Source organism: Gymnoscopelus braueri, assembly GCF_963280865.1.
Source record: "Gymnoscopelus braueri genome assembly, chromosome: 22".
Lineage (NCBI taxonomy): Eukaryota > Metazoa > Chordata > Actinopteri > Myctophiformes > Myctophidae > Gymnoscopelus > Gymnoscopelus braueri.
This window is the reverse complement of record NC_137624.1, coordinates 14,442,534-14,461,013: the sequence shown is the minus strand read 5'-3', so window position 1 is coordinate 14,461,013 and position 18,480 is coordinate 14,442,534. Positions and strand designations below refer to the sequence as shown.

The window sequence follows — 18,480 nt, the reverse complement described above, 5'->3', positions numbered from 1 at the left end:
TGCCATTGACGTGTTTCACGTGTTTTACCGCTATGGCGCAACGTGCCAATGACGTGTTTGACGTGTTTTTGATAAACAAAAGTTCAGAACCCATTATTATCTGAAGATTTGCAGCTCCATCCACTCCTTGTCAACTTATATATATCTGTTTATTGGGTTTTTTGCAGGTTATTTTTCCTCCCATATGAGGACAACATTCGTAAAATCAAAATGCAAGCATATATATTGTACATAGGTACCCCACATTTCCCTCCCGCCCACCCACATTTCCCTCCCGCCCACCCACTCACCCTCCCACCCACCCACTCTTCCCGGTTACTGAGACAGTGCTACAATCAAAAAGAAGAAAGCCAAAACAAACAAAAAAACAAAAAAAAAACGTATAACTGAAAAAGGCTGTATCTCGCTTCCTAAGCACTTTTTTTTAACTTAAAAAACAGCCCAAAAAATATATATATATCGCACTGGCCAGAAATAGCCAGAAATAATTCTGGCACTCAGTGAGTTAAGGGCCGTCCACGCCTATAACATCATTATAGTTTTACTGTACTACTGTATAATTATGATAATGATATGACCATCCACAAACTTTCTGTACACAGTGGCTGTGTCGGAGCCCCAACATGGATATTAGGGGTGTGCCGATATATCGTCCCGCGATATATCGCGATTCGTTTTCGTGACGATATGTATCGTTTTGGCGTTTTTGGGAGAAAAAAGAAATATATATATATATATATATATTTTTTTTTTGCAATAACGCAAAAACAGAAGTATTTGTTTGCATTTGCTTTTTTTCCCCCCCCATATATTTTCATAAGCTTTTTTCCCCCCCATATATTTTCATAATAAAAAAGTGCCATATATCGTATCGATATCGTGAGCCCAATATCGTGTATCGTATCGTGAAATAAGTGTATCGGCACACCCCTAATGGACATTGATAACCTGTTACTGCGGCAGGCTATGCTCTGTTGTGGAGAGACGGATGAAAGAAAAAACGGAAGGTCATCATGGGTTCATGAAATTCTTCAGACGGGAGGTCCTTCAACATATTTCATAGTCCAGTGGCTTTGAACATATTATCCATTAGCAATTTCTCTCTCTCTGTCTCACTCACTCACTCGTGCACGCACGCGCACACACACACGCACACTTTCCTCCTCTGTGGTGCTGAAAGATGCACACCGGTGGATACCAAATGTTATCTTATTCTAATGATGCAATTTAATCTAAATCTTCCACATTGAACGTGAGTGATGTGTTGATGACTGTTGATTTCAAGCAGAAGTGTATGCACATTTTGAACCTACGTACTAGATGCACATCTTAATCGGCATAATGCGCCCTGTGCCGAGATTTTGACCAGGTTTATGTCTACAGTGCAGTTGCTTTATGCTCCTTCTAGCTACGAGGAATCAAAGGACCACAATGGAAATAAACTTTCCTGTGTTTTATCCTTTTGACAGATACTGTACAAAAGGATATATATATGCACATTTTGTCAATAGAAAAACATCATCATCATCATTATCATCATAGAAATGTGCCAACAATTTGCCTGACCACACCTCATTTTAAGACGAGCTCGCCCATGGGTGCACAGATGGGTACAACTGCATTTGCTACAGTACTTACACAACATGGTCACGCAGCATGAAAATGACAAGTGCGACAGTTGTAAAATAGCAATGTTTTGGCAGACAAGCTGCGTTCGTCAAGATGAATGTGGCATTCAATGCCCACAGCTGCTTGAAAGATTTATATGAACACATTTACATGAAATGTGCAGAAATAACCATGTGGTGTTATCTGTTGAGCAGAGTTGAGCAAACAGAGAATTCTTTTATATAGACTAGTTATTGTCTCCGCCAGGCCATGGGCATGGGGAGACTATGTTTTACACCCTGTCCGTCCGTCCGTCCGTGCGTCCGTCCGTCCGTCTGTGTGTGTGTGTGTGTGTGTGTGTGTGTGTGTGTGTCTGTGAACAGCTAATCTCTGGCACCGTTGGCTTGGTCGAAGCGAAACACACACACTCCCTGTATGCCAGAGCAGAACCTCTGCCCCAAATTTTTTACATGTTATAGCGCCACCAGGAGGTCGTTTTTTTGCAAAACACATTTTTTGACAGTGCTCCGGCAGATTTTTTCCAAACATCATGCAAATCGGTACACATTATCTCTATAGTCAAGTGATATATCCGTCTGATTTTTCATATTCCATCCTGATTGGCGAATTCCAAACATTGCTGGCCCACAATAACCTACCTGACCTGGCGGAGACCTGTGCTCCGAAATAATTGCAGTGGAGTAAAAAAGTACAATATGCTTCTGAGATGTAATAATAATAATAGCTAAAATGTATATAGCGCTTTTCTAAGTACCCAAAGTCACTTTACTTAAGGAATGGAAGGAACCAACTTACTGTAGTATAAAGAAGTATAAAGTATCGAAAAAATTAAATACTCAAGCAAGTAAAAGTACCTCAACATTTTACTTAAGTACAGTACTTGAGTAAATGTCTTAGTTACTTTCCACCACTGAATGACACCCTCTGCCGCTGCTACGGTAGCCTGCCGAAACGGCTGCATCTGCTTAGGAAATCTCATCTTGCACATCATCATTCATGCCCCGCTTTCACTTATCTAATCTAACCCCATCCCTGTCTACAGCCACACATCTAATACGTCTGTGTTATGTTATTGAATAGTTTGGCTTTGATCTGTTTAGCCTCCATCCTGTGCTTATTGCTGTTTTTTCCCTGTCCTTCCTCTGTTCGGTGACAGATGCGAGGCACTGAGGCACAGGGAAGCAACTTAATTAAACAATGCTTCATTTTCTTTGAAGTCGCAGTCTGTCAAGTCCCACCTTGCTGTAGGAACAAGTTGATGAATCGTGTTTCCTCTGGCATCGCCAGCTTGTCCGTAATTCAGACAACGTTGTAAGCTGATGTTCTCATCAACACCTCTTATCTTATATTGCGTATAAGGCAGCAGGCTTTAAGTCCTTGTGAGGTATCAGATGCCCCGGTTGTGTTGTTCACATCAGCAACTTTTTTTCTGCAGCCAGATAACCTCCTGAGAAGATTTAAAAGGTTAGGTCAGCTTTTAAAAGTTGAAAAGTGAATGTTTTGACTTCAGCAGATTGTGGAACAGTATAATCTTCTCAAGAGCGATGGATGTTATCAGATGACTGCAAAGCTCAATAATTGCTTTAGCTTAATGCTCCTCACACTTCACCCCCTCCTTACCTGTGTTGTGTTGTGTTTTGTTGCAACATCACCTGCATTAAGACCATGCACCTCCCACTGTTTGGTGGGTCTTTCTCTTCTTCCAAACTTCAAATGATTGCTTTCAACCTGGCATTACTATTTTAGGCACGTTATTATAAGATAAATCTTTGAAAATGAAAACAATTAAAACATAAGAAAGTTGTATAATTTTCAAAACGTTTTTTGTTTTTGTTTTTGTTTTTCAAAATGAGCTCACAATGCATTGTGCGTTATGATCTACAAGTTGTGCAACTAGCAAGTTGCTATTCGTCGTACAATGAATTACGACATATAACGATGATGTATATAATTTAGATTGATGAATAACATGATGTGACATGTTGTGGGTTGTGATTTACAGGCAGGCGCGCCTGGCTATGGTAACACCAGGGAGCCTGCGCTCCCCCATGCTACCGCTAGGGGTTGCTGGGCTCTACAAGCTTGTAGCCCTATATACATTTCGGCCATTTGAAAATAGCCGATCTACAATGCGTTGCGATGTAAATTGTGAGTAAAAGTACTCACAAGTACTTTTACTTTTGGTACTTTAAGTACATTTTTATACCAATACTTTTGTACTTTTACTCAAATACATTTTGAATTCCGGACTTTTACTTGTAAGGGAGTATTTCTACATTGCAGTATTGACACCTTTACTTACAGTACGTAAAACATGCGAGTACTTTTTCCACCTCTGGTTATGAACAGAACTGACAATGTTATTGGCTGGAGGTGGGTAATGTGGCCAACGTGAAATCGTGCAAAGACACCCTACTTTATATTTTGAGGGTAAAAATACGAGGACAAAAAAAGAATGGCGAACGTGCGCTTCGCAGATGCAGATTTACTATTATTTTCTTTTAACATCTTTATAGTGCTTTTTACAAATGTTGCCTCTAGTTTTATTAATATCAGAGAGTCATTTAAACTCTTTAACTTTAAACTTTTAATCTTGGTTTGAATATTGATTATTTATTTTCCGAGGATCTTTTTTATTACCGATCACAACTGATTTTATTCGTTATTTATTCTAGTCTCTTGCCCTGCCTGCATATCATTAGCTCCCACATACTTAATCACCTTTTTGCTGCAACGTTTTCTGCCACTTTCCATTTTAACTACCGTACGTTATGCACAGTGATGTTGACTACTTGGTGCAGTCTTTTAATGAACCTTGCCTTTCAGCCATGGATAAAGTGGCCCCAATTAAAACTAGATTGGCTCCTTTGATCAAGTCAACCCTTTAGATAAATTACCATATTCACTCTCTAAAGCGAGACTGCAGCACAGGTGAATGCCTGTGGAAATCACGTTTACTATCTTTATTTAAAACAACTTAATAATGTGCTAAAGTTTAGCACATTATTAAACGTTGTCTAAAGGATGTTAGAGCTACCTACTTCTCTAATCTGTTGCCTAAAAGTCAGCGCAGTAGTTTTATTTGACAGTTTTAGTAACTAGAGATTTATGCGGCCCGGCCCGCACACCTACGTCGCACCACCGATCCGACCGATTGGCCCCTCTCCCAAACAAAGAAACAAACAAAAAATTAATTACATTCCCAAATCATGTATTATGAAAAGTTTTGTTACTGGCAGACAGAGCAGTGACGAGTTGTTGTTGTTGTTGTTGTTGTTTTGTTTTGTTTTGTTTTCATTTGAGAAACATTGCAAAGCTCAGGCCCATTGTGTCTCAAGTGGAGATTGAAATTCATGCTTTTGTAGCGTTATGAGATACAGTTATGATTCACCTGTTTTGATTAAAACAGAGTGAGGGCAGGGCCATATTTTTTGCCCCCGTGAGGAAACTTGTCTTGGACTCCAATGCTGCACACACATACAGTACCTGCCTCTATAACAGCATTAAAAAAAACATATAAACAAAGCAATACATGCTGAGCAAATCACAACCACAAATTACACATATTGCACATTGCACATATTGCACATGCTACATATAATGCACATATTACACAACTAGTCATGATAAGAATACTATGAAATGTGCAACCCCTGCAGCCTCAAGCACTGTAATATTTTTTTTTAATTGAGGTATAGGTACAACATTTCTTTTTTAAATTATTTGGTTTACATTGAGTACATCTCGTCGCTCGTCTCCATATTTCAATGTCTTATGTTTGTTTCGTAAATTCATGACCTACTTTGTCATAGTGCAGTTGTCACACAAAAGTAGCAAAAATATAATATATTTTGTAAATATTGAACCAATGAAAAGTATTAACAAGAGCTAGTGACTAAATAATAACTACATTGGATCCATTGGAACACAGGTTCTTTTTTTTTCCATTTCATGAACAGTTTTATACATTCAAGATTTCCACCCGACAGCGATTATCTGCGGGAGGGTAAGAGCTCATGCTCGGCTTGGAGAATATGAGATGGGTCAGACAATATTCTCTGGGCTTGTCTGAGAACGGACTGCTCATTATATTAACTGGAGACTATGGTGTTCTTTCCTCCTCATAACCTTCATGGGAGTCTGTACCAGACGAGCAAGCTTCTGCTTTGAGATTATGCTCTTAACCCAGTCAATTCGGGAACGAATCTGTGTCATTTTTAGATTTCTTTGGCTATTCAAAAATAGCAGATATAAAAGCTCATAGCTCGGCACCGAGTGCCGCGCTATGAGCTTGTAGATCTGCTACTTTTGATTTTTTTTGGGAAATCTTTGAACTTATATATACATTTTTAACTCAAATCTTTGTTTCCGAGGGTCCCTGGAACAAAATATTTTGAGATGGGGGGGCGTCAGCGTACAAAATACATATCATTTTGGGGGTCCTTGACATTTTGACTGTTTGAGAACCACTGAAATTATAGCAACATAAGTTTTTTTTCAAACAAACTGTTAGGATTTAAAATACATGTGTAGAATCCCCAGAAGCAAAGATTGGAATAAAAAATGTTCGCTTTAAAAAAACATACATATTCAAAGATTTTCACGAAAAAAAAAGCTGATCTACAAGCGCGGCACTCAGTGCCGAGTGCCACGCTACGAGCTTGTATATCTGCTATTTTTGAATAGCCCAAAGTGTAAAATAATGGTAATAGCTAAAAAAGTTAAAATGACTCGTATGCTTTCCCGGATTGAATGGATTAAATACAGCCTGGTAGAATATAAATATAATCCTCTGATACACCCCATGCACCTTGAGTCTGCATAAAAGAGTCATCTCCTACCCCTTGTGCAGTAGGCTGAGTATATAGCTGTCATTTGAACGTTTCAATAATAATAAGTTGATAGAGTGGCTACACTAAATAGTGCATAATTTAAAAGAGAACATGGTGAGCTGACACTGTGCTGATTAATCTGGATTCTGAAAGGATATCGTTGACCCTGACATGCTGGATTCTGGTACAGCACGTTTCGGCTGGCTGTGGTTACTTCACTCAAACAACACTGAAGAGCTAACGGACCATTTTAATTGCAGTTGACCCATTCAGTCCGGGCTCAGCGCTGAGCTTGTACTGTAGATCTGCTATTTTTGAAAAATCTTGAAAATGTGTGCAAATCTTTGAATATATATATATTTTTAAAGCGAACATTTGTAACTCATATCTTTGCTTCCGGGGGTCCCTGGATTTTTTTTTTTTACAAATGTTTGCTTTTGAAAATACATATTTGATTTGCAAAAATAGCTATTTTTCAATAGCCAAAGAAATCTAAAATGACAGAGATGCATTCCCGGATTGAATGGGTTAAGAACCAGTAAGCATTGCAACGTTCACAGCAAAATGCACATAAGAGCCTCGGGACACATTTTAACCCGGACCGTCTGTGGGAAGGACTGTAGTGTTATTTATGTGCTATGCACTCTTACCAGGTGAGCCACTGGGGCGCCTCTTGTTTCTACTCTTTAACAGGTCTTACAAAATGTTTCATGACTCCGTTTCTGATTGCTCTTCACTGGCTCCCCATCAAATTGGAGTTATCGGGGTGACCTATATAGCTCTGCATGATCAGGCACCTGCCTACAATTAGAGATCTACTAGCCTAGCCTGGTTCCAGACCATAGACCCCGCCCACTCTCTGAGTGGACTGCCTCTCTTGGTCTGGTGTTGTAATGTGAACCTAGGATTTATTCGGTACAAAAATGTATTGTCCAATGAGAGTCGGATGTGGGGTTGGGGATCCCTTGTGATTGGTTTAGGGAAATTCTAAACCAATTCTAATTGCTTTAGGGATATTGTAATCCCTTCCCCCTTGTAATTGCCTACACTTGGAGCCAATGTCAGACTGAAGCTCCACGCCGATTCAGTCTGATAATCAGGCTACTACTAGCCCCTTATGTCTCCAGCAACAAAACAAACACTTACTAATGTTTTGCTAGCCAATGGATAGCTGGTAGTGATGCAGAACAAGACGGGGGGAAAAGAAAAGTATTCATTCAATTCCATTTCAATTCCATTTTATTACAGTGCCGAATAACAAGTTGTCTCAAGACACTTTACATATAGAGCAGAAACCTGACCAGAATCCACATCATCAAATAAAATAAAATAAAATGCATAAGGCTGGCCGGCATTTTTCTACGTTCTATTCATTTCTGTTTTTTATTGCCTTTTATGTCTATGTATATATGTACCGTATGTTTATGCCATATTTACCTTGTAAAGCACTTAGTGACATCTCCGCTCTCGAAAGGTGCTTTTTATGAATAAAGTGACATACTTACTTACCTCAAACTGAGGTCACCCAATGCTATCGTTAAATGTGCACAATTAGTGCTGAGTTGAAACTGGCCATTTAGAGAACAGCAGAGTTAGCAAAATGCTAAATGCCCCGTTTAGTGAGCCAGCTCTTCCCTGCTGGTTGATTGATAGTTCAGGTATCCATGGAATTTTTCCGGGGTCATTTAAATGAGGCCTGGAATTGCTTTTTTGTTTTGACAGGCAACAGATTGCCTTTATTAATTATCTCTCTACTGTGCCCTGAAAATGCAGACTAAATACTGTGACTTCAACAAAAAGCCTCATTAAGCAGTAGTTCTTCTTTTCCTTTTTTTTATGACTTCCAAATCATTGCTCTGTGTGTGTGTGTGGGGGGGGGGGTTGGGTGAGGTGAGCTGAGGTAAGGTAGAGTGATGAATGAGTGATGAATGAGAGCGTAACAGATGTGTTTATACATGGTGGAGAACATGTAAGCTGCTGTAACGGGCTGGTCACACCCACCCACCCACACACACATCACTACAGGTGCAGCTGCTTCAAAACGTCTTGGCAAAGCGCGTCGGCAAAACAGTGTGGTGTGTGTGCCTGTCGTTGCTGTGCTACTGGATGAGTGTTTGAAAAATGGGCTGACCTTGAATTACATGGTTTATCATAATTGAATACAGCAGATATAAACCTTTTTCGTCTGCTTTTGCAATAGTCCGACTGTTCCTTTACACATCTCCTGGCATCAGAACAGGAATGAGTGTTGTGACTCTTGGGGTGAAAAGTTGAGAAACCGTTTTTGCATGTCTAAAAACCGGTAGAAAACATACCAGAGAGGAGCGTGCCATACCATAGGAAAACAATGTTTTTGCTGTATTTTGTACTCTTTGGACACGAAAGTGGAAAATCATGTTTGCTGTCTCCGCCAGGCCGAAAGGCATGGCGAGAGAGTATGTTTTACCCCCTGTCCGTCCGTTTGTGTGTCCGTGTGTCCGTCCGTCCATCTGTCTGTGAACAGCTAATCTCAGGCACCGTTGGCCCGGTCGCTGCGAAACTGTGCACACACACTCCCTGGATGCCAATTCAGAACCTCTGACCCAAATGTTTCACATGGGCTTGTTATAGCGCCACCAGGAGGCCGATTTGTGCAAAACCCATTTACTCCTACAGATTTTATCCAAACGTCATGCAAATCGGTACACAGTATCTCTATAGTCATGTGATCAACACGGATCTGTCCGATTTTCCATATTCCATCCTCATTGGCTAAGGTTGGCTTCCAAAATTTGCAGAATTGGTCCATTTTGAACAAAATGCCATGCCTAAAATCATGAACGCAGCTTGCGCTTTCCGTGCAATTTCACACGCACATTCCCACTAGGCCGAGGAAGAAATGCCACCCTTTTCACATTGGCCTGTTATAGCGCCACCAGCAGGTATAATTTAGCAAAACACAGTTTGGGAACAAAATGCCTCAAATCATGAATGCAAGGTCCGATTGTCGTGAAAGGCCCAAAAAGAAATGGTCCCCTTTTCACATTGGCCTATTATAGCACCACCAGGAGGCCACAATAACCTACTGTAACCTGGCAGAGACCTGTGCTCCGAGGAGCACTTTTTCTAGTTTCTTATGATATACAGTACTATAACTCTTGATAGTGAGAATCTTTGTACTACAAACACCTTAAAATATTTTGTAATAGACACAGAAAAACAGGTGAAAGCGTTACATCCTGGGAAGAGGTATAATAATATACATTATCACCTGGGCATTAAGTGTTGACCAAAGTTATCCAACCATGGCTCCAGCTCATACAGTATACCCCAAGTTAAGATAAGACATGTAGAGTACCGAAGTCTAATGTCACAGTTGACATTTTGTGCTGAATGGTCAGATGCCGTATTATCCCTGGAGAAGATACGGCGGTTGACCAATCAGTCTTTAAGCCTTCTCGGTCCGTCTACCACTCTATTCAGACTGGGAATGTAAAGGCTGGGTATGTGTGAGAATGCCCGACTTGCGGCTGGAAGCAGTACAGAGGCCTTGAGTAGGGTTTAACCCGAAGGTGTATTTATTCATCACCACAGACTAGAATGGCACAAATGGACCAACTCTACAGCACCCTTGGCATGGTGGCGTTTGGCTCTCCACTCACAGTTCCCTCCTGTTGTGGAGTTATACACAGCTGAGATAATGAGCTTAGACTGCACCATGTCAAGGGTTGTTTTCTAGATCTAACACATAAACATAATAAACATACAATAACTACATAAACCCACATATTATATTAAAAATTGTAATGAACTACACAAGTAATCATTCCTTCTCAGTACAACCTAAATATCCTTTGCAATTATCAAAAACCCATCACAATCCCCCCCCCCCCTCTGCCATCCTGACTATGGTCCAGCCCAATCATACTGGTGGAGACACACAACAAGGTACTGTTAAACATTCAATCAAACTTAACCATTACACTTCACATACTATTGCATTTCTCTATTTGCACTTACTCTTAAAGTGCCAATGTGCTGTGCAAAACTGTAAAGTGTCAATATGCAAATAATCAATTACAATGAATGTGCAAACATGGGTAACAAAGGACCTCTCTGTTACAGTATGTAATAACACAATAATACTGTTCATGTGATATTACATGTTCCCAGTTTAAAGGGTAGAATTTCAATTAGGGCATCATCTATTACATTTCTGCAAAACACATTTTCTAATTAATCCAAGAGGCAAATCATGCAAGAATCTGTAATAAGTATAATTTCTTTCCTCTTATTTCAACCTATTAGTTACCAATTTGCGTAATAGTTTGTGTGTTAATTATTGTGACAAATGTGATGTTGCTAAATACATAGGACTGTGGCTCCTTGAAGTATTTCTTTTTAGAATTATGTGAGGACCTACATCAAATGAAAGGCTGGCCACTAGCTTTCTCTCTACAGCACTGCATCCTCATTAAACTTTAAACACAGTTCTGGGGGCTACATATTATACAGTAGTTCTTAATCAATCTGTGTCCCAGTTGCTGTACATTTAGATTCTTCACCTTGCGAAATTCAACTGACTGCACATTAAACAACCTCAACAACATAGGAAACTATGCATTTCACCAAGCTTTTCATCATCCTACATGACGTCTGACGCTGCTGAGAGACCTGCTATAATATTGGGTCCGCAACACGCCATCCATCAACGTATTTACTTGTGAATGCATTGGGGCCGGCACACCGTGGTGAGTCAGTGCCCTGTACTAACCCCAGGCAAGTAAGCCGTATGTATAATAATAAATACATTTTAAAGGGGCATTTCACCTAAAATTGTTGGCAGGCGTACAAAAAGATGAAACTGTGAAACTGTGTATAATGTGGTCTGTGGAATGTTGTGATAGCTGTTATGATGGTTCTTGCAAAAGAGGCTGTTGTGTTCTTAAAATGTTGTTTTTTGTCACTTTGAGTGTTACAAACCAAATGGCATTGAATTCCATTGCACCGGGGCAAATCACTGAAACTATCTGAATCAACAGGAAAAAAAACATATTTTTTGTATGTTTGCACCAAGGCTGTTTTGTAATTCATCAACATTTTGCTACAGTCAGAGCCACAGGCACATGGTTTCCCCACGCAGTAAAATCATCAGGGATCATCAGGGTTAATTTAACTTTGAGTGTACAAATGGACCTCAAGGTTCTCTCAGTCGGCACTAAATGAACACAGAGGATTTTACTGTGCATCTTGCATCATAACGTCTTTCATCATGAAATCTTTTCAGACAAAACGCCTTCCTGTGAATCTCACCCTCTTCTCCTATCTGCTCTGCTTGCTTCTAATCAATGTTCACAACAAGATAAAACAAACTCTTCAACTTTTCTTATGAAAGAAGTGACTTCCATCATTCATAAAGACCATCATTCATAAAGACCTATCTAACTAGAGTACCGTTAATCATCCACCCATACTGCATAACATTGCAGCCATTGTTTTATTGTTTGCATTGATAAACAGACAGCTGGCAGCCTCTGCTTTGCTGCAGCTGCACAAAAGCGCTCAGTCCTTTTCAGTGTAAGACAATCAACTACACCGACAGCCACAAACATCTCTGAGAAGCCTTCTATGTCACCGGTTCTCAACGTGGGGTCTGGGGACCCGACGTGGTCCTTGAGGAGGTTCCAGGGGTCCCCAGGTTGATAGTTAGGAACAGACTCACAACGCATTTTTCCGGTCTGCTATTTTCAGCGGCAGTACATAACCACCTGTGGACCTCACATGGAGTGGTCCCAATTGGATGTGATCCATCTGGCTTTCATACATATACAGTACATACACATATGCGCATCAAAGTATAAATACAATACATTCAAGAAAGCATACATGTGCGGTCTCTCTCTTTCTATCTCTCTCTCCCTCAATTTCTGACCGCCATCTGTGATTCTCTGTGTTCTTGTGTCCATCTGTTTCTAGTTATTCTATGTATAATCCCTCTGTCTCTCTGTGCATCCTTCTCTCTTCTCTTCTCTTCTCTTCTCTTTGTCTCGTCTCTTCTCTTCTCTCTTTTTTTGCTTACCTCTCTGTCTCTCCCGCTATGTTTCTCTCTCTCTCACACACATACTCTTTCTGTCACTGTGCACTGCAAGTCTTCAGAACTTGGCTCATCCACCCAAATCTGTGAGTTCTGACTTTGATGACAGACACTAAAGTCCATCCTGTCACCTCAGAGATGAGAAACATGCTGGTGTCTAAATAAGATTACACAGCACTGATATCCCCTCTCTCTCTCTCTCTCTCTCTCTCTCTCTCTCTCTCTCTCTCTCTCTCTCTCTCTCTCCCCCTTCCTTCCATTCCCCCTTTCCATTCTGCACCATGTGCTCCTGTAGATTACAGTCAGCATTTTGGCCGCTGAACATATCCCAGCTGACTACTGTAACCATGACTGCATCTCATACATTGTCCTTTGTGTTTGACTGAGCATAGAAATGAGGTGTCCCTAAGCCAAGTCCACTGTGAAGGCTAAATGCCTCCTGACTCTGGAAGCTCTGCCTCTGGAAGCCATAAGAGATTGCTCCGTCACACGTTAGCACTCCACGCGTTAGCGGTTTTTCCTTAGCGGCTCTCTCGCTCTCGCTCAGCGGAACCAGACGACGTCGGGGGGGGGGGGGGCTTTTCATTTCCTAAATGCTTGGGGGGGGGAATGCTTTTATAAGCCACACGGTCTCCTCAGGTGTGTCGCACACTCCGATTTTGATAGGCAGCCCGGGGGCTCAGGTAGTATTACCATAGTTATCTCACAGCACCGCGTGCCTTAAAGCATTTAGTGCCTCCAAGCCGTCTGCCATGACTCTTAACTTCCACTACATAAATATTAGTTGAAGAAACTGGGGTCGGGTGACTTGTACACTTCTGCAATGCAGGAGGAGTTCTTGCCATGTTACATGTCACAATACATTATGCAGTAAGCTAAGTACTAAGGTGAAGAGAATGGATCCAATTCAAAATAGTTCAATTAAAAGGATTTTACTGTGTGATACTGATTCTACTCATCAGTGATATGCGACCTTCGTGATTTGAGAAGGATGTTGATGACGTGAACTCTGATGATTAGAGAGACGTGTTAATCATGAAAACGTTCTACTCAAAGTGGAAAGGCACTCCTTGTCACTGTCCTTTCCCCCCATTGACCAGTCAGACGAGTTAAGAGGCCATGTCTGTACGGCAGTAGCAGCAAAAAAAGAACACTTCACTGCTGATACCATAGCTAAAGGTGATTTAGGTGATTCCGTTTCCTTGACAACAAGAGAAAAAGACACAGCCTGCGAAATGCATTCCTCTGTGTGATCAGAACCTAACTCTGTACTCTCTCTCTCTCTTTGTCTCTCTCTCTCAGACTCGCATGGGATGGACCTGTTTGCTGTTGCTGTCCATGAATTTGGTCATGCCATTGGCTTGGCCCACACATCAGCCATGGAGTCCATCATGAGGCCATACTACCAGGGGCCTGTGGGCGACCCCCTCAAGTATGACCTACCCTATGAAGACAAGGTCCGCGTCTGGCAGCTTTATGGTAGGGCTGCAACTAACCATCGCGTTTGAAATATGCCGAGTTATATATATTATTTGACCAGAATCAGAATCAGAATGTGACAGCTTTATTGTCACATCACAGAGTAAAGAAGTGGGTGAAATTTGTTTCCGTGCATAGTTCCCATCGTATCGTTATCCTACATATAATTTTAGGAATGTCAGTCAGTCTGTCTTGCTTGGTTCTCTTCAGTGGCTTAAGCAATTGCTCTTCACTTGCACATGGCCATTGATCATTTGTATATGCACACCGTGAGGTGTGTGTGTGTGTGTGTGTTCGCGATGGGTCGCACGCACGACGGCCGTGTGTGTGTGTGTCTGTTCGCGACTGGTCACACGCGCGTGTGTGTGTGTTGGAACTGTTTATGAGCGGGTGTTTGTGTGTGTTCTCTGTGGCTCCGCACCACGGTGATGGGACGCGCGCGTGCGTGTGTGTTGGAAGTGTTGCAGGTACCAAGTACAAAGTCACTTTCCATCCCTGATATACTGTCTGTGCACAGCACATAACCCAAACTGCCTTTGGTCTAGTTTCCTCAGAAGAAAGAAAGGGAAGAAGAAGAGAGGGGGGGAGATTGAACAAGAAAAAAAAAATAGGAAAGAAAACATAACAAATGATGTACATATTTACACATGGTACCTGAGGTAAGATCATGTACATTAAGTCAACTTTAAACAGTTCTTGTGCATCTCTTAATGAGTGACGGAGTGTCTGTGTTTTGTATGCATATCCTGGCCTAGTTTTCACCCTCATCTTGTGTTCCACCTCCTCCTCACCTCCGCCCGTCTCCTCGCTCCCTCCCTCCCTCCCTCCCTCCTTCCCTCCCCTGCACTCATGTCCTCATTTCTTTCCTCCCTCCCTCCTTCTCTTCATCTTCATCCATATCAATACCTTTTCCCTTAGCTTCCCCTTCACACCCTCCCCTCACATGTTCACAGTCATTCTCTAAGACATCAATCCCGGGACCCGGGCCACACCGGTAGCACGGTTCGCACTGTAGCGTACACCCCAGACATTTAATGTATCTGACACATCTGGAACGATGCCTCCTACAGAGTAAAATCCTCCATCCTGTTAATTTAACTACTTTTCCCCAAAAAAGAAAAGTGTGTATATAATTGAGTCAGACCAGAAATCAGTGGTGGACAAAAGTACTCTACCGGTTCTTGAATCAAAGTATAGATACTCCTGGTCAAATATTACTCAACTACAAGTTGCTAAGTCAAATTTGTCCTTGAGTTAAAGTACCGGAAGACTTGCTTTTAAAATTCTTAAGTATTCAAAAGTGCAAGTTAAAAAGTACATTTTCTTTTTTATTTAATACCAATGCATTGCTGTATTAACATTTTCCAAAAATATTTTCCAGAATAGTGATAGTTGCAGATCTGCTATTTTCACTATATTTAAAATAGGTCTTACTGTAAGTTCTGTTACTGTTCATAATTAATTAATTCATCCCCTTCCTAGAAATGTAGTGGAGTCAGATGTACAATATTTGTCTTTGAAATGAGTGAAAGTCATAAGTATCCAAAAATCACACCCTGTGTGAAGTGGGCGGTGTCTTCCTAGCTAACCACAATACTGAATGGAGTCAACCAATATATATGCTTTGATCTGAAAGAGCCACTTAGTGTCAGCATGTGTCTTGCTAGCTAATCACAATACTGAATGGAGTCGATCAATCATGTACAAAAGATAAATACATTTATCTTTTGTAAAACACACTTTATGATGGACAAAACCATAACTTAAAAAAAACAACAATTTGGTTTTTTTTAAGTTATGGTTGCTTATATAGGGCTATGCACATGTGTCATGTGACACTGGCCAATCACAGTCCTGAATAGATTGTGATTGGCCAATCACAGCGCAGGATAATTGTACAAATTTCCAAACCTCACTTTTAGGGCCGGTTTCACTGCCCAAGATATTTGTACATTTTTCCAAATCTCACTTATAGGGGCGGTTTCACCGCCCAAAAATACACGTACTCTAACTCTAACTCTAACAGATTTTTTTTTTTTTTACCTAAGTACTCAAGTAAATGTACTGCTCACCAGCGATAACAATGAATGACCAGTGTGTGGGATATCAAACGCAGATGCCCCCCCCCAGAAAATTGAACCCTGAATGCACTATCCTCCTACCGTTGCCCATGATTCATGGTGGATCTACATCCCTTGTGTGTGTGTGTGTGGGCGAGAGATACGGAGGATGCCGGAGGCCTCGTTAGTTTCTATAGAAGAACTTTATTGATTTATTTAGCATGACAACTGGAGTTTGGCTGGAGTGGAGGTTTAATTGCCATTCCATATGGCATCAGCCTTTTATCACACCGCACCATGATAGACAGATGATGATAGTGGAAAAGAGGAGAGAAGAGATGAAGACTACAGGCTAATGAGACGGAAAGAGTAAACAATGGCTGTGAGCAATGTAGACCAGTCCTGGTATAACTCCTTACACAAGTTCACTTCAGTTCAGTTCAGTTAAGGGGTGTCATTTGGGATCCCAGGGGATGGCAGATGCCACCCCCTAGCGTTCGCATTTCATGTCAAATGTAGTTATTTTATGCATGTTTTCTTGAACGTTTTTAGCAGATTAATCAGATTTGAGTGGTTACTTTTTGACACCCTATAGGTTTTCTTTATTTTTGCTATAATGTCTCCGTTTTATGTATTGTTCTTTTTTCTCTTTCTAGCACTCTGTATCACTTGAACACATTGCAGTTGTGAATGTAAGGCCATTCAATTCATATTTTGAGTCATTTCCATCAATTCAGTACTCAACTGGCCTAACCTCACCTGATATGATCCCACCTAAACTGACCTGAACCGACCTAAACTGAAGTGACCTGAAATTAAATTAATTGAAATGACCTGACCTGACCTGACCTGACCTGACCTGACCTGACCTGACCTGACCTGACCTGGAAAAAAAAACTAGAGTGGCAAAAAACTTAATTGATGGAAATAACTCAAAACATGAATTAATTTGGACCAAATTGAACGAAACAGAATTAACTAAATTGCCTTGCATTCACAACTGCAATGTGTTCAGGAGAAAAATGGAAAAGAACAATACATAAAAGAGACATTATAGCAAAACTAAACCATGCATACTGTACATACTGTAGCCTACATAATGAACCGTTCATGTTTGTGGTGGCCGGTGCGTCGAAGTTGACCCCTTGACCCTTGCTTTCTCCAGGTGTCAGGGAGTCTGTGTCTCACACCAACCGACCACCTAACCCCTCCCAGACGGCTGAACCCCCCTGTCCTGCTAGACCTTCCAGAAAACAGATCTACTGTTATGTGAGTATAATCCTGTAATGGTCCACAGAGGTTCTCAAACGGGTTTAACTTCAAGGACCCCCCAGTTTGGTTTGCATTCGGACCCCCATAACTCAAATGACACTCTCTGAGTTACAGACCTTAGGACCCCTGGTGGTAACCCCACTTTGAGAACCACTGGAGTGCAACACACACACACAGACACACACACAGACACACACACACACACACACACACACACACACACACACACACACACACACACACACACACACACACACACACACACCACACACACACACACCACACACACACACACACACACTGTCCCAACCAGTAAACAGGGTACTTCGCCTCGCATTGAAAGGCATTGTGAGCGAGTTTGCCTTTGAATTTCTTTCAAAATGTCTGACTATAATGACATACCCAAAATTGAGATGCCAGGTCGAATGTGGTTAAAGCTGTATTGTTGGATACACAGCCCTTGTGGGATTTTCATTACAAGTCTTGGGCCTGGGAACAAGCCTACTCTCTTCCTCCCCTGCAACACTCTACCCTGTCTATCAAATTGTCTTGCCAAAGCAAGACAAATGCAACAATTTAGCTACTGCCTGCAGTTTAGTCTTTCGTGTCAAGGGAAAAGGTAGTGAGGTTAAGAAGTCATCTTGCACTGGAAAATCCACCAAAATGCAGTAGTGGGAATATGGTGGTGGAGGTGGTGGAAGACTTTAACCACTTAAAAACCCTACCGTAGAGTCAACCGGAGTCCCCCAGGCGTCTACTTGGCCACTGTCCTTTTTGCCTTGTACACCAAATCTCTACGCCGAAATTGGCCGATCTACAAACTAAGCTTATGGATCGGTTATATTCACCAAATGTTTGCCTGTTATGACATGCCCGGAATTGGGACACTAGGGTTCATGTGGTTAGATTGCTCCTGCCAAGGAGATATTACAAATCTCGCAAGAGCTTGAGGAGAGAGGACATAGTCTTAGGAGGGAAAGAAATTTGGAATTACGATACAGGTAATTTGAACATCAATTTGGATATTGAATAGATGTTGTAATAATAGATAATAACGTCTATCTTACTCAAGTCATACAAGCTCAATAAGAATAGTACATTCAAAACAACAATTGATTCAACATTCACAAATAAG

General features: G+C 41.2%; 1 protein-coding gene across 1 annotated transcript in view; it reads left to right on the top strand.

Annotated features, from left to right (window-relative positions):
- LOC308078654 (matrix metalloproteinase-17-like) overlaps nt 1-18,480 on the top strand; it is a 126,333-nt gene that overhangs the window by 79,589 nt on the left and 28,264 nt on the right. The window contains 3 exon segments of the mRNA XM_080419917.1: nt 13,837-14,013; nt 17,239-17,297; nt 17,299-17,342. Coding sequence (XP_080276043.1) covers nt 13,837-14,013; nt 17,239-17,297; nt 17,299-17,342 — 280 coding nt within the window.